General features: G+C 48.2%; 1 protein-coding gene across 1 annotated transcript in view; it reads left to right on the top strand.

The window, feature by feature from the left end:
• USP12 (ubiquitin specific peptidase 12) overlaps positions 1–15,803 on the top strand; it is a 76,705-nt gene extending 60,902 nt beyond the window's left edge. Inside the window, exons 5-9 of the mRNA XM_021065513.2 lie at positions 117–193; positions 311–394; positions 7,132–7,329; positions 11,575–11,653; positions 12,668–15,803. Of these exons, the coding sequence (XP_020921172.1) occupies positions 117–193; positions 311–394; positions 7,132–7,329; positions 11,575–11,653; positions 12,668–12,769 (540 nt within the window). The 3' untranslated portion in view covers positions 12,770–15,803. The remainder of the gene's footprint in view (positions 1–116; positions 194–310; positions 395–7,131; positions 7,330–11,574; positions 11,654–12,667) is intronic.
• The last annotated feature ends 249 nt before the right edge of the window (positions 15,804–16,052 follow it).

Here is a 16,052-nt window from a genome sequence, read left to right as displayed (position 1 = left end):
CCGGGAAACAGAATTCCTTATATAAATACTACTGCTGATAGAATGCATGTAATTCTATCATTTTGGAACAGTTGACTGATATTAAAGAAATCAAAGGTAATTCCCGATTTTTACAGATAAGCAGCAAAGATGAAGATTTTTTAGACCTTTCTGTTGACGTGGAACAAAACACATCAATTACTCACTGCTTACGGTAGGTGTCGAGTTATTTATTTTGACATTTGATGACTATCTTTGGTTCAGAATATTTTTCCATGAATACGTAATTTTCTGATAGAGACAGAATTAATTAATTTTGAATTTTACACAGGGGTTTTAGCAACACGGAAACTCTATGCAGTGAATACAAATATTACTGTGAAGAATGTCGCAGCAAACAGGAAGCACACAAACGGTAATTGCATGTTTTTGAAATTTATGGTGATTGTTTGGCAGTGGGTGCTGTGAGCTGGCTTTTCTAGCTGAAAGTGATGAAGTGGCAATTGACAGTGAGTCAACAGTCTCAATTTTATCACCGACAGTTGAGACTCATTAGGTAATTACTAGATAAACAGTATTCGACTCGGTAGGTACCCTTGGGTGATTTTCTGCATTTAGTGATTGTTTAACAATCATAAACCGATACAGTTAAACTGTGTTGCTTTGAAGCTTTCCTGATGCGGTGAATGTTTTCTGGGTGCCGAAGGATGAGGGAGAAAACACTTTCCTCACTCCCACCCCAGTTTCCACCATTCCTACATAGGAGTTTGTAGTTTCTCTCTCTTTTTTTTTTTTTTTTTTTTTTTTGCTTTTTAGGGCCCCTCCCACGGCGTATGGAGAGTCCCAGGCTAGGGGTCTAATCGGAGCCGTAGCTGCCAGCCTACACCAGAGCCACAGCAATGCCAGATCTGAGTTTCGTCTGTGACCTACACCACAGGTCACGGCAACGTCAGATCCTTGATGCACTGAGCGAGGTCAGGGATCGAACCCGAAACGACATGGTTCCTAGTCGGGTTCATTTCTGCTGTGCCACGACGGGAACTCCTGTAGTTTCTCTTTGTATATTGTTATAAAGACTGTATTTTGGCATCAGGGAATCCATCCTGATTATTTTGCTTGTTACTTTGAAACAACCTCAAACTCAGACAAGTTGTGTGAACAATACCAGGAGTGCTCTTCTACCCTAAGCCACAAGAGAATGCGTCTGGAGGTGATGTCACATGATCCTGGACACGTGGGTAGCCCTGTCCTGGGTACCAATCCATCCCCTTCAGGAGAGTAACCCTGACCCGTGGCCTTCCTCGGAGGCCTTACTTGAGTATCACCACAGGTCCCAACAGTGTCCTTAGAGAAAAAAGGATCCCGTCAGAATCACACGTTTGCCCTTGGTACTCAGGGCCCTTCAGCCTTTCCCCACGTGGAACAGTTCCTCCGTCTTTTCTTGACGTTCGTTATCTCAACCCTTGAAAAATCACGGATTCGTTATTTCATGGGATGTCCTTCTCTGGATTTTTCTCATTTACCGTATGATACGGTTCGGGTTACGTATTTTGGGCAGGAACCCCGCAGAAGTGGTGGTGTGTTCTGCTCGTTGTGTTCTCTTGGAAGGCGCGTGATTTGGGTGTCACGTGTTGGGAGCAGGTCTCGCCCTCTTGTCACTGATGAGCTGTCTTTTCACAGGGGAGTCTCTCCTTCCCGCGCGGAGCCAGGCCTCGCGCTGGCAGCGGGGACAGAGGGGCCGCCTCCCGGCTCTTCGCTGTGCGCCTCTGCTGTCCCCAGCTGTCACTTTACATATTTTGTGTGCAGCTGTGTAGCGATGGTAAATATGTCCCCATTTCTCATCAGACGTTCCGCTTCCTCCGTCTCGGGGAGGCCTCGGTTCCTGTCCTCGGGCCCTGGTGTCTTACGTCCTTGTGGTTTTCACCTTCAGACTCTCCTGCCTGGGCCGGCGCGAGCCCATCGAGCAGGCCTGTCCCTGGCCGCGGCCCTGTTGTAGACATTTGTCGTCCCGCCTCTGACGGTAGAAATTGGCTCCTGTTATCCTCATAGGTTTACTGATTTGGTCGGTGCCCCGGAGGGAGCCAAGCTTGTCCCCGCCCCACCCCCTCCAGTTCTCTCGCCTGCAGACGTGACCTTCGCTCTGCTTGGGGTCCCCTCCCTCCCTGCACAGATGTGACCCTGTGTGCTCTCATCTCGTGGCTGAGCTGGTGCGTTGGGGAGGGAAGGGGAAGGACTAGACAGCTAAGGAATGAGGCTTGTGGTGTCAGTCCGGACATAGGTGTGTGTGCGAGGAAGGGAGGCGCTTTGGGTCATGGACACAGGTAATGAACACGGTTTTCCTCCGTGTTCCCTTCCTTGGGTGCGGGTGGCTGGAGCCCCTCACGGTACGTTTGACGGGGCACAGGGCCACTGCGTTAGAGTAATCCTGAAAGTGGCATAGGAAGCACCTGAGACGGTGGGTCACAGAATGCACGTGGCAGGAGGAAGGCAGCACCCGGACGGCGCTGACCGCAGGAAGGGAGGGAAGGCTGGCCTCCACGCCTGGGACAAGTAGCTGCGCCTGAGGAATTAGGACTTGTCTGCACAGTCACCCTCTTTGTGTGAAGGCATCCATGAGATTTTCACGTTATTTGATGTTAGCTTTGGAATTCCTGGTGTGGCTCAGTGGGTTACAAACCTGACTCATATCCATGAGGATGCAGGTTCGATCCCTGGCCTCGATCAGTAGGTTAAGGCTCCAGCATTGCTGTGAGCTCTGGTGTAGGTTGCAGCTGCTGCTCAGATCTGTTCCCTGGCCTGGGAACTCTTTAGGCCAAGGGGCGGACAACAACAACAAAAAAAAAGGTTATAATCTGGATGAAGCACAGAAAAAACACACAATCCCAGTAGATGCACAAAAAAAGCACTTGACAAAATTTAATGCTTTCACTTTTTTTTTCATTATTAAAAAAAAAAACCCTCAACAAACTAGGAATAAAAGGAAACTACCTCAACATAATGAAGGCCATGTTTGAAAAGCCCACAGCCAACATGCTACTCGGTGGTGAAATTCCTCTAAGATAAGAAACAAAGCAAGGATGCCCATTCACTGCCTTTATTCAAATAGTACGGAAAATCCTCGCCAGAGCAATTAGGCAAGAAAAAGAAATAAAGGTACCCCAACTGGAAAGTCAGATCATCTCTGTTCACAGATGTCATAATCTTATATATAGAGACCCCCGAGGGTTGTAAGTCCACTTACAATACCATCAAAAAGAATAAAACACTTAGGGAGTCCCTTGGTGGTGGTTAAGGATCTGGTGGTGTTACTGCTGTGGCACTGGTTTGATCCCTGGCCTGGGAATTTCCACATGCCTCAGGGGTGGCCAAAAAAAAACAGAATAAAACATTTATAAATTTTAACCAAGGAGATGAGAGGCTTGTTCACTAAAAACTATAAAATATTATTGAAAGACCTTTTTAAAAATAGATACAAATAAATGGAAACATATTCTGTATTCATGTATCAGAAGATTTAATTTTTTTTTTTTCCTCCTGTCTTTTTGCCTTTTCTCGGGCCGCTCCCACGGCATATGGAGGTTCCCAGGCTAGGGGGTCTGATCGGAGCTGTAGCCACTGGCCTACGCCAGAGCCACAGCAACGCTGGATCCGAGCCGCGTCTGCAACCTACACCACAGCTCACGGCAATGCCGGATCGTTAACCCACTGAGCAAGGGCGGGGACCGAACCTGCAACCTCATGGTTCCTAGTCGGATTCGTTAACCACTGCGCCACGATGGGAACCCCAGAAGATTTAATGTTGTTAAAGTGGCCGTGCTACCCAAAGCCACCGGCAGGGTTGCAATCCCGATCAGCATCTCAATGGCACTTTTGTTTTCATTCTATTTATTTATTTTTTGTTACTCAAATGAACTGATCACATCTGTAGTTGTATAATGATCATCACAATCCAGTTTCACAGGACTTCCATCCCATAACCCAAGCACATCCCCCCACCTCCCAAACTATCTCCTCCAGAGACCATAAGCTTTTCAATGTCTGCGAGTCAGCATCTGTTCTCAATGGCGCTTTTTGAAGAAATTTAAAAAAAAAGAAGTTTTAAATTCATACAGGGAAGCTTTAAAGACTGACCATCCAAAACAACCCCGAGAAAGAAAAACAAAGCTGGGACCTCACACTTCCTGCCTTCAAAACTTTACCAAGCTGTCAGAGTCAAAACAAATGGTGCCGACGGAAAGACACACAGGCCACTGGAACAGGAGAGATGGCCCCGAAGTAACCTTCAGGTGTTTGGTCAGATGACCTTGAACAAACGGTGGTGGGGTCACTGGGTATCTGCCTGCCCCAGATGGACGCTGGGCCCTAAGCTCAGACCAGGTACAGAATTAAACTCAGAGTGGATTCAAGACCTAAACCAAGACCCGAAGCTATAAAGCTCTTAGAAGAAAAGCTTCATGACGTTGAATTTGGCAGTGGGCTCTTGAATGTGACTCCAAAGGTGCAAGTAGCAAGAGCGAAGACAGAAATGGGACCAGAGCAAACCTTAAAACTTAAGTGCAGCAAAGGAAGCGATGGAATGAAAAGGCATGTGTGGGAGAGAATATTTGCAAACCAGCTCTCTGGTAAGGCTTTAATATCCAGAGTGTAAAAAGCACTCAGGCACCTCAACAGAAAACCCCATCACCAGGCTGAGAAATGGGCAGAGGACTGGTGTAAACATTCCTCCCAGAAGACCCAGAGACGGCCAGTGAGCATATGGAAAGGTACTGATACCACTAATTTTCAGGGAAATGCACCGCAAAACCACTGTCACGCGGTTAGGACGGCCCCTTTCAAAGGAACAGAACAGAACTCCGTGTGGGCGAGGGTGTGGAGCAGGAGCCCCGGGAGGGCACTGCTGGTGGGAGGGGCGCTGGGGCAGCGCCGGAGGGGCCCCAGGACGTTGAGAAGAGAACCGCCCTGCAAGGACTTAGAAGTCAGTGTACAGGAGAGAAACAGCACGTCTGATTCAGACTCTCAACCAAAGAGGAAAGAATGTTCTCTGTCCGCGTGTTTGTCTGTTGCAGAGAGCGTCGCGTCCGAAGCCCACTTCTGTAGAGGCAGCGACGGAGGTCCAGCGCCCCCTCAGGTCGCCTCTGCGCTGAGTTTGAGGGAGGAGGACCAGGGCCCTGTCAGCCTCCAGTGTGTCGGTGGCATTGGCCTTGGCAGCAGGCAGTCAGCTGCCCTTTGCTTTGCTCTGCGGCACCGTCTCCCGCGTGAACTCGACTCCGCCTGTGTGTGTGTGTTGTTTCTTCCAGAAAATTGTCGTCTTTAAAGTGTTCAGGCTTGGCCTTGACTCTGTCGGGTTTCCTGGGGGTGGCTGGCAGCTCCTCCCCTGGAGCTGCCCCTGCCCTGAGGCTCCGCCCGTGTTTATCAGCCAGCGTCTGGTCTGCCCGGGAGTTCTCCGGCCCCGGGGACCTCTCTCTCCTCCGCTCCTGAGGGATTTCTAAGAGCAGGTTTTTCCTAAGCACCAGGCGGCATCCGTCTCCTCTTCCTAGTCCTAACTCACTGCATCTCATACACTGACAGGTAGGGTCTGCACCCCACAGCACATGTTCAAAGGATGCTTTGCTTTTGTTGTTTTGAAAGAATTTGTTTTAGCAACTCTACATGAGTTTAATTGACATCTATATATATTTATATCTTTTTTACTTTCCGTTAAGTATTTCCCATGCGTGCATTTAAAAACTTTTATCAGCGTTGTATAGAGTTTTATCATATTTTCTTGTATTTGTATTGCAGTGTATTCGAGCATTTCCTGTTGCTGACTAGCTCGGATTCTCAGTTTTTCACAACATACAATAACTCTGATGAAATTACAGAGGCGAAGGCCATAAAGACTCTTCATATTGTTAGACTGCTTTCCAGGAATGATTAAATGTTTACATTTATTTTCACTAATGTTTTGCAGAGGCCACGTTAGCAGAACAATAGCTATTTCTTGAATAACAAGCTGTCTCACCACATTTAAGATGTGTAGAATGCAGGTTTAGGGTAATGCTATAAAATGATTTTTTTTTTCACCTTATCAGAGGCAATGGCTTAGTAAATGTCATTTTTTCATTATGAAACGTGTTTTGCTTCGCTGAACACAGACAGAATTGAGGTCTGCAGTGTCTGTGAGTGCCTGCCTTGTGCCGGGTGTGCTGCTAGATAGCAGGGAAGTGGAATGAAAGCGTTTGTGTGCCCGGAGTCCAGACCCCCACAGGGGACAGAGACCCATAATCACCACAAGGTTTTATGTAGTGTGATAAACTCTACAGGCCCCAAGTGACTCTGGAAAGTGCTGACGGGGGATTGAGGGGAGCAGTTATCCGTGCAGCAGATAAAGCCTTCGGGCTGGGTGTTAGAAGAGCAGACCCTTGCGGGGTGACGGCGGAGAGCGGAGGCATTTCGGGGAGACGGCGTGGGGTCCTGAGCGTTGTCGAGGGCGGGAACGGAGCCCTGTGCTTTGCGGGTGAAGACTTCACTCCTGCGGTTCCAGATTGTTTGATCACCTTTCCGGGGCGCAGGCAGTGGGCCCTGCTCATGGGGAGCCGCGCCCCGCCCGAGGTGCCCGAGTCGCTGCTTTCTGGCCAAGACCTTCAGAGAATGGTCGTCCACGCGTTCCTCTCCTGCTCTTCTCAGTCTGCAGCCGAAGCGTGTGGATGAAGGGAGCAAAAGGAGTTCATTCTGCCCTCACCTCCTCAGCTGGGAGCAGCTCTAAGAAAGTGGGGCTTCCTCCCCCAGGCGGAGGCATCGTGCACATCCCTGATCGTAGGGGCCTACATTTGAGAAATACATCGTTCTTTTAAAACAAATGATTACAGCTGATGTACCGTGTTCCGTCAATTTCTGCTGTACAGCACCGTGCAGAAACACAGATTTTTCAGTGAAATCTCACACCACGTGCTGCGTCAGAACCTGGGGCTTGATGATGATGGGGGCAGGGGCGGCGTCTTAGGACGTTGAGGACGTTGCTGACAGCAGCGTAATGCGGGACCGTGGGCGGCGCTGGGCTGTTAAAACTGACCGTCAGCTGTTCGTGGAATCACAAGGTTGGATCATTCTCTTACGGACACGGACACGGTGAATATCGTTGATGACCTTTTGTTTTCATGTTTCTTTTAATAGGATGAAAGTTAAAAAGCTGCCCATGATTCTGGCTCTACATCTGAAAAGGTTTAAGTATATGGATCAACTTCATCGATACACAAAACTTTCTTACCGGGTAGTTTTTCCTTTGGAACTTCGTCTGTTTAACACTTCAGGAGACGCAACCAATCCTGACAGAATGTACGACCTCGTGGCCGTCGTGGTTCACTGTGGGAGGTAAGGTCCCCGACCGCGCCCCGCCCGAGGTGCCCGAGGTGCCCGTGGTGGGCAGTGCACCTCGAGGCAAAAAGATGTTGCTTAAGAGCTTTTCCAAAGCACTTTCTGAGATTAACTGGCTCTGTTCACCTGTTGATGAAAAACGCCTAAAAAAGGCTTTGGAGATAATCGGCAAAGGTAAGTTTTCTGATTGTAAAAGCCACGTGTTGATTTCCTGTCAACCAGCTTAGTGTATTATCTCATCTATAGATCTTACTTTATAAAATAGCTCTGAGTTCCCCTCGTGCCACAGTGGAAAGGAATCCTACTAGGAACCATGAGGTTGTGGTTCGATCCCTGGCCTCGCTCAGTGGGTTAAGGATCCGGCATTGCCGTGAGCTGTGGTGTAGGTCAGAGATGCGCCTCGGATCCTGAGTTGCTGTGGCTGTGGTGTAGGCCAGCGGCCGTGGCTCCGGTTAGACCCCTAACTTGGGAAGCTCCATATGCCACAGGTGCGGCCCTAAAAAGACAAAAGACAAATAAATAGTGAAATAAAATAGCTCAAAACATTCTCAGACCATAAGAGCATCTCCTAACATTTGGATTCGGAACGTACCGTCTTCGTCGACTGTTGGGCATTTCCTGGAGTGGCTGGAAGGCAGCGCGCTCCTCCTTTCCCTCTGGTTCGGGGAAAGCAGTGCTGACAGCACGGTTTAGCAAATGGGCACGGGCCTCGTTCTCACTAGCTGCCCCTCCCTGCCGGCCCTGGGCTCAGATGGCGTGGGACGGCTGGGAGGGTCTCCGCCTCAGTCCCTTGGCCGCATCCACGGACGTGGGCCTCTCCCGCCTCTCTCCTCGGCAGCAGTCCTTCTGTCCCACCTTTGGCGCCTTCTCTTTCTAAAGCACGAGGGGTGACCCCTGAACGGAGGACAGCATTATCCGAACGTACGGAGCCTGGGGTGGTGATGGGACCGGAGGCTTGAGAGGCAGAGCAGCTGGGTTTCAGTTCGGTTTTTGCCGTTTACAGCTGGCGTGACTCTGTACAGCACTGCCTGCCCGTCAGCTTTCTCTTCTGTACAATGAAATAATATTTACCCCACCACGTTGTTAGGATTAAAAGGAAAGTGTAAATTACTTAGCTCATCTCCTGTTTTAATGATAATAGATTAATAAAGGGTTACCCTTTCACGTCCTAACTTTGCAGTTCTCTAGCCTCTTCAGATTGACCATTTTCCTTAAGTCGTGCTGCATCTTGGAGAAGTGCTCTGCCCATAGGATCCCAAACTCTGAGATTCCTGACCCCAGCCAGGGCCCTGTCCTCCTGCTCCCGCTGCGAGTGCCCCTGCCTTCCCGGCTCTGGAAGTCCTCCTTGCTGCCCTTCTCTTGGGCTTCAGGCTGCTGTGCCTCTGCTCACTTCACAACTGGATGCATGTTCTGGCTGCAAGTTACTGCTTTGTATTGTCTTAGATTTGTTAGTTTGCCTGAGACCGGGCCCTTCCTAAAACAAGAACTAATTTGTTTACAGAAGACTAGCGCTCTTTTAAAATCTTTTCTCGGGAATTCCCGTCGTGGCTCAGTGGTTAACGAATCCGACTAGGAACCATGAGGTTGCGGGTTCAATCCCTTGCCTTGCTCAGCGGGTTAAGGATTCGGCATTGCCATGACCTGTGGTGTAGGCCGCAGATGCGGCTTGGATCCCATGTTGCTGTGTCTGTGGTGTAGGCCAGCAGCTACAGCTCTGATTTGACCCCTATCCTGGGAACTTCAATATGCCGCAGGAGCAGCCCAAGAAATGGCAAAAAGACCAAAAAAAAAAAAAAAAATCTTTTCTTGGGAGGTCCCATCTTGGCGCAGTGGAAACAAATCCGACTAGGAACCATGAGGGTGCGGGTTCAATCCCTGGCCTCGCTCAGTGGGTTAGGGATCTGGCGTTGCCATGAGCTGTGGCGTAGGTCGAAGACACGGCTCGGATCTGGCGTTGCTGTGGCTGTGGTGTAGGCCAGTGGCTACAGCTCCGATTGGACCCCTAGCCTGGGAACCTCCATATACTGCAGGTGTGGCCCTGAAAAGACAAAAGAAAAATAAAAAATCTTTTCTCCTTTTTTATTTTCCCGATGTACTCGTAGGTGTGTTTCACGTGAGAATTTTAGAGGGCTTGCCTTTGCACCTTTGCCCATGGGGAGGGTCCTTTGCAGTGAGCCTGTGCCGGCGCAGCCAGCTCCCTCCCGACCCGCGTGCCTGAGACGCGGTAGATTCCCAGCAAACTGGCTCCGTACTTGACTGTTAACCTTCACGCCCCGCTCGGACCCAGCTCCACACGCACCTGCCCTGCCCTCCCCTCCCTGGATGTGGTCCTTACTCGTCCCTGCCCTGGGGCCTGGCTTTCGCCACCTCTCTTCCCCAACTTGGGGGTTTGGGAGCAGTGTTCTGCTGTACTCTGTCCTGCTACAGCCAGCAGCAGTTCCTGCACACATCAGGCACCTCGGGCATCCGTACAGGCCGGACCGAGCACGTTTCATCTTCCCCAGAGCAGGAAGGAAACGGCTCTCGTAGGTGTCCGTTCTTGAGCCTGTTATTAAGGCTAAACTGGTCTCAGTTGTGGTGTGAACCTCTGTCCGCTGTCTTCGGCCTGAAGCTCTGGGCCAGAGGAGGAGCTGCCCGACCTTCGCAGTCTTAGACCTGCCTGTCCTCAGCCCAGCTCCCTTCCCTTTTGGGCGGGTTCTCTGCCTTTCGGTGATTTTTCTCTCTTGCACCCCTTTAAAACAAGTGTATTTTCTTTCTTACCCTCTCACTATAAAACACAAAACTTTTTAGATGAATTCTGTAGAAACAGAAACTTTTAGCATTAAAAGACTTATTTTACCATTAAAAGTTGTTTTTAAATTTTGAGATATTTTCCTCCATAACGAAAAAGTCCTCTGTGTCATTTTGTTGCCTAGGATGTTTATCTTAACTGTGGGATCTAAGATCTGAGTAGGAAACTTGGAAGTGGCTTATTCTAACACCTGAGGTTGCTACTTTTAACGTAATACTCACCATAAAGAGTAATTTGTGTTGAAAATTATTTCAAATAATATAATACAATAATTGTACTAGAATTATAATTTAATGACATATGTAAGCTTTTAGGATGAGTCCTCCTCAACCTGGGAGAGGTTAATATCTTTGACGTGTTCTTTACAAAGAATTTATTTTATTTATTTTATTTTATTACTTTATTTTATTTTTTGTCTTTTCTAGGGCCGCACCCGTGGCACATGGAAGTTCCCAGGCTAGGGGTCGAACCAGAGCTGCAGCTGCCGGCCTCCACCACAGCCACAGCTTCATTTCCACTGCACCACAATGGGAACGCCACAAAGAATTTATTTTGAAAGAAATAATCCCACCTTTATTTTTAATACCTTCCTGGATTTCTATATTCCAGATTTGTTTAAAATGAGATGCAGAGGCAATTATCATAATTACGGTGGGGCTAAGAGTTAAATACTTAAAAAGATAGCTCTGCTAATACTAAAGAAATTGCCGTTTTCTTTCTTGCTTGCTTGCTTGCTTTTTAGGGCCTAACCCACAGCATATGGAGGTTCCCAGGCTAGGGGTCGAATTGGAGCTGCAGCTGTCAGCCTACACCACCGCCGCAGCAACTCGAGATCCCCAACCCACTGAGGCTGGGGATTGAACCTGCATCTCCATGGATACTAGTCGAGTTTGTCTCCACTGGGCCACAACAGGAACTCCAAGAATGTCATTTTCTTAAGGACGTTGATCAAGTTTGAACTTGATTTCAGAACATGGATACGGTATATTTTTTCAAGCATATCACATGGATTCTTTCCTGGAGGAAACTATTGCCAAGGGAGTAAGGCTCGAAAATATGCATTGTTGTGTATTCAGTTCAGCATGTTCTGGCTGTGATTGCCTCTCTTATCCCCTCCATCCCCCAAATGCTGCAAAATTTTATTAAAATTTTTCATAGAAGCAAATTTGAAATTAACTTAAAACATAATTTAAAAAGGTAACAAAGAATTTTAATAGTACACCTTTATACAAGTGGACTAACTGGTTATATGTCTCAGAGAACTAATTACTTGCTTTTAAAATTGAATGCCAGTTCAAATCAGTGCAGCCTGATCTTTGGGGGGAAGGATAGGTAAGGAGTATTTTTATCTGTTTGAGTTGCTCTGCTTTATAGAACATGAAATTTGGGGCACGGAGGGATGATATTAATAAACGTCGAATAAAATTAACTTCTCTTTCTCTCTGTTTTAGTGGTCCCAATCGAGGCCATTATATTGCAATAGTTAAGAGTCACGATTTTTGGTTGTTGTTTGATGACGACATTGTAGAAGTAAGTCGTTTCCGAATTTCGTGTTTTTCTTCAAAATCGTGTATATATTTTGCTCTTCATGTTTGTCTCCCAGCTTCTTATTTGTATATACGGGTGGTGAATGTCAGACAAATACCGAGTTCAGATCGTGGTCTGACTCCTACTTCTTACTCCCTAATAGCCAGTTCCAGTGCTGGCATAGTTGGCGAACCTTTAAAATGTTCAGGATCAAAGACAAGGGAAATCTTTTAACAGCAGAGGTAGTTTTTTTTTTTTTTTTTAGAAAAACTTAAACTATTAAAAAAGAATTTTTGAGGCGGGTTCCCGTCGTGGCTCAGCAGAAATGAATCTGACTAGGATCCATGAAGACGCAGGTTCGATCCCCGGCCTCACTCAGTAGGTTAAGGATCCGGCATTGCCATGAGCTGTGGTGTAGGTCGCAGAGGCAGCTTGGATCTGGTGTGGCTGTGGCTGTGGAGTAGGCCGGCAGCTACAGCTCCGATTGAACCCCTAGCCTGGGAACCTCCATATGCTGCAGGTGCGGCCCTAGAAAGACAGAATGTATAAATCATTTCTGAGCTGTAACCTACATACAGTAGAGAATGCAAATCTTAAGCAACAATTTAAATTTTTACACGTGAATGCATACACATATGTATACACACACACACACACACACACACACACACACCCCACACAGCTGCCATCCAGATGACAAAACAGTGTATTTTCTGGAGTGCCCATCATGGCTCAGTGGGTTAAGGATCCAGAGTCAGCTGTGGTGTAGGTCGCAGATGCTGCTCGGATCCCGCATTGCTATGGCTGTGGCGTAGACCAACGGCTGCAGCTCTGATTCCACCCCGAGCCTGAGAACCTCCATATGCCACATAGGGTGTGGCCCTAAAAAGACAAAAAAAAAAAAAAAAAAAAATCATAAGAGGAAAGGCCTTATTCTAAGAAATGTTGAGGATTTTGCTCGGTTTAAGCAGTTCAGAGAACTCATTCTTGTCCTAATGTTTATGCTTTGCCTCGAAGAAAATAGATGCACAAGCTATTGAAGAATTCTACGGGTTGACATCCGATATCTCCAAGAACTCGGAGTCTGGCTACATCCTTTTCTACCAGTCTCGGGACTGAGGGAAGCGTCACAGAGACTTTCTGCCTCATGTCTTCTCTGGTCGTTTGGGCAAGGATCAAGCACGGATGTTCCCAAGGCGAGAGAAGCAAACGCAGGGAGCTCTGGGGGCAGTGGCGCCCTTTGCACACAGTAAAGCGAAGACCGTGGATGGACATGCTCTTCCCGTCCTGGCGGTCGCTGGGTTTGCTCAGGTATCACGCTGTCTGCGCAGCTGCACACAAAGCGAGAGCAGAGGTACCAGCTCCTCTTGTCCAGCAGCCTTCCAGTAATTGACACGCATCTTCTCCTCCTCCGTGGCACCCGTCGTGGTTGAACTCCTCGGGGGTGCAGTAGAAAGCATAGGAGTCCGTGTGAGGTTGGCCGGAGGCCGCGGGCCCAGCATTGAGCACACCGCATCCGCCTGGCTGGGTCGAACCCCTTGAGAAGGAATCCTGGGTGGTCTTTCCAAGCGTAAACCAGAAACACTTTTGGGCCCAACATTTGCAGTCGCCTTCCTGATGTAAAGAAACTAACAGATGCTAGAATCCAGTGTCAGGAAGACAAATATGTTTGCTTCTCTGAAGAAGCTTTTAATCATATACAGTATATGTATATCTAGGGAACAACTGGTCAAAAGCGGCTTTTTGTTTCCCCAAGGGGAAAGACTGGCTTTGTAATTATACTTGGTTTCCTTATTTATTTTCCTTAAAACTGGTAGAGTCCAAGTGTTGTATGAAGTGCCCATGATTCTGCCAGTGACTTGGAGCATATTTTTATTAGTTTTCGTCGGTTTAACTAATCCTTTTGTTTGTTCCTATTTTTAAGGTGAATTTTAAACTATTCTAAATCGTAAGTTACCTTAAGACCCATTGCAGTGAGAGGAGGTAGATACTCTTTTTTTTCAGGAGGAACTGATATCTCGGCTACACATTCGTCCTCGTTGTAAAGTCAGTCATCTGATTCAGCTTTACTTTCAGGAAAATAAAGGACTGTCAGAATCTCGGTGTGGTTGTGGCAGGATGGACGAGAGCGCGGGCAGTGGTGGCGTGCGGGTCCGAGAATCCCTGAGCGCTCGGCGTCGGGTCGGGGCCGCGTCTGCGAAGTCCCCGTCCCCGTCCCCGTCCCTGTCCTAGCAGTTCCGTCGCTTCCGGGGGTCGGTCATCCCGCAGGAAGTGATCCCTCCCGGCCCAGCGCCCGAGGAGCGGGGCATCGGGCGAGGACCACACCCGGGAGCCCGCGCCCGCGAGTCCCCGCTCCCCTTCCGCCTTGACGGATCTCCCTGGAAGAGCGTCCCGCAAGTGGACTTGGTGTTTGTAAAAGACGTGACTCCCTCGGGCGTTTTCGGAAGTGACGCAGGCCATGTGGGATGTCTGTAAACGCTGCAGCTGACGCTTCTCACGCCTCAGCAAGTTGTCTGCCAGTGGCCAGGTGTAGCTGGCAGAAAATGGAATAGGTATTCAAGGTGATAGCAATCCGGTCTTAGATGCTCCTTAGCCAAGTCCTTTCAGGCAGTAATCTTTTTTTTTAATTGCTGTCATTTTCTAAACTTCTTTGACTAATGCTGTTGAATCTGAACAACAAACAACAAAAAAAGAATGTGTTGTCTGCTGCTATTATTAGCATTTATTTTCAGTATCTTTCAGCTCAGGAAATGACTTCCCCTCTTCGTTCCGTGAATAGATCTTTAACAGGGTCACTTAGCTCCTGGGCGGTGGAAACAGGTGTGCTGGGAGAGGACGAGGATCTCTTTGGACAGCTTTTGCCTTTGAAGGCCGTCTCCAGAGCCTTCCCCTGGCTGCGGTGGTTTTGTACAGACGACAGGGCCTGCCTCACCTGCCAGCATCGCACAGACGACCACCACAGGCACATGGGCAGGGTCGTAGCTGTGGAGGTGGATTCATTTTTGTATTTTGAGGGCTTCCACCAAATTGTCTTGGGAGTGAAAGCTGTATTTCTGCAGCTTTCCGTACGGGGAGAACGTGAAGCGGGACCAGTGTGAACTGTGTTGGGCCAGAGCATGTGTGAGAAAGGGCGATGAAGTCATTTGCATAAAGGTACAGCCTTTGGGATGGAATGTGTTTGTTTTTACATTTTTGCCTTTTTAAAAAAAACGCAGTACATTAAAGCCAAGGTTAACTTTCCTGTTGAAGCAAGTTCTGGCATTTTTCTTGAGGTCCACGGCGGCCACACACCCCGCACATCTTCACGCTCTTAGGTAGGACGGCTTGCCGGGGGTGGGGGGGCTCTGGGACGATGGCTCTCAGCGACCTTGGGCTCTACGTGCAGCTGCATCCACGTACATTGTTTCCAAGCTTATCAGAAACTCAGTACACTTTAAAGACATCTCGGGTTGGGGTTGGGGGGCAGCGCAGATGGGAGAGGAGAAGTGACCCGTACGGAAAGCTTCGCGAGGCTGTGTCGATGGGCTGCGGCTGAAATGAGGGCGAGTCTCCGTCGTAAATGGTGGCTGAGCGCCCTCTCACTATATATGTGTTTGTTGGGATGGCTGTCCCGTATTTTGTATATTGGAGTAAAAAGTTCTATAAATTATCGTAACTGAAAGTAAATATTCTAAATTAAGTCTCACTTCTAAGTCGCATGGCTTCTGTCTTGGCACTCTTCCCTTGAGAAGCTTGCTCAAGACGGGAGCCATGCAACTGGGCAGAGGGGAGTGTGTAATATATGGGTCCCTGTGCCTCTCACCCTCCGTGTGGGGTGTTTTCTTTCCTTGATGGCAGGAGAATGACCTCCCTTCCATTACATATTACTCTTGATCCTTTCTTTAGAAATACTTCTCATTAAAGATCTCTCGTGAGGTATTTACCTGGGAGCCCTCAGGTCCTGGCTCTTCAGTGAATTTAGCTGTGTGACCTTGGGCAGGTCACCTAACCTCTCTGTGCTTCACTCTCCCTATCTTGTAAAATGGGAGTGATACCTACCTCACAGGGTTGTTGTGGGGATTAATTAGATATAATGTCTGTAAAGCATCTAAGGTTCTTGAAGAAGGCGCTAGAGAAATATAAAATAATATCTATTAAAGTTGGTTTATTTGTGCTTGTGGGTTTTTGTGTGTTTCTTTCCTTTTTTTCTAAAAGGCCTTTGCGAGCTCGAAGTTTATACTTGGGAAATAGGCTGACTGGCTTTGCTCCACTTGTCGCTTGTGTTGCCCGAAGAGGATGTCCCACAGCACATCCCATTCCACGTGTGCCCGCGTTTCATCAGCACGGACCTGGCATTTATTTGTCTTTATGTAGTGGCAGGGTCTTTCCAAAAATCCCAAGTTTCAAAATTTAACTTTTGTTT

Source organism: Sus scrofa, chromosome 11, assembly GCF_054392235.1.
Source record: "Sus scrofa isolate SSC_HxYL_T2T_F1_AM1 chromosome 11, Sscrofa_HxYL_maternal_Yorkshire_Landrace_v2.0, whole genome shotgun sequence".
Classification (NCBI taxonomy): Eukaryota; Metazoa; Chordata; class Mammalia; order Artiodactyla; family Suidae; genus Sus; species Sus scrofa.
Note: the sequence above shows the minus strand (reverse complement) of the source record. Positions and strands in the feature narration are given on the sequence as shown.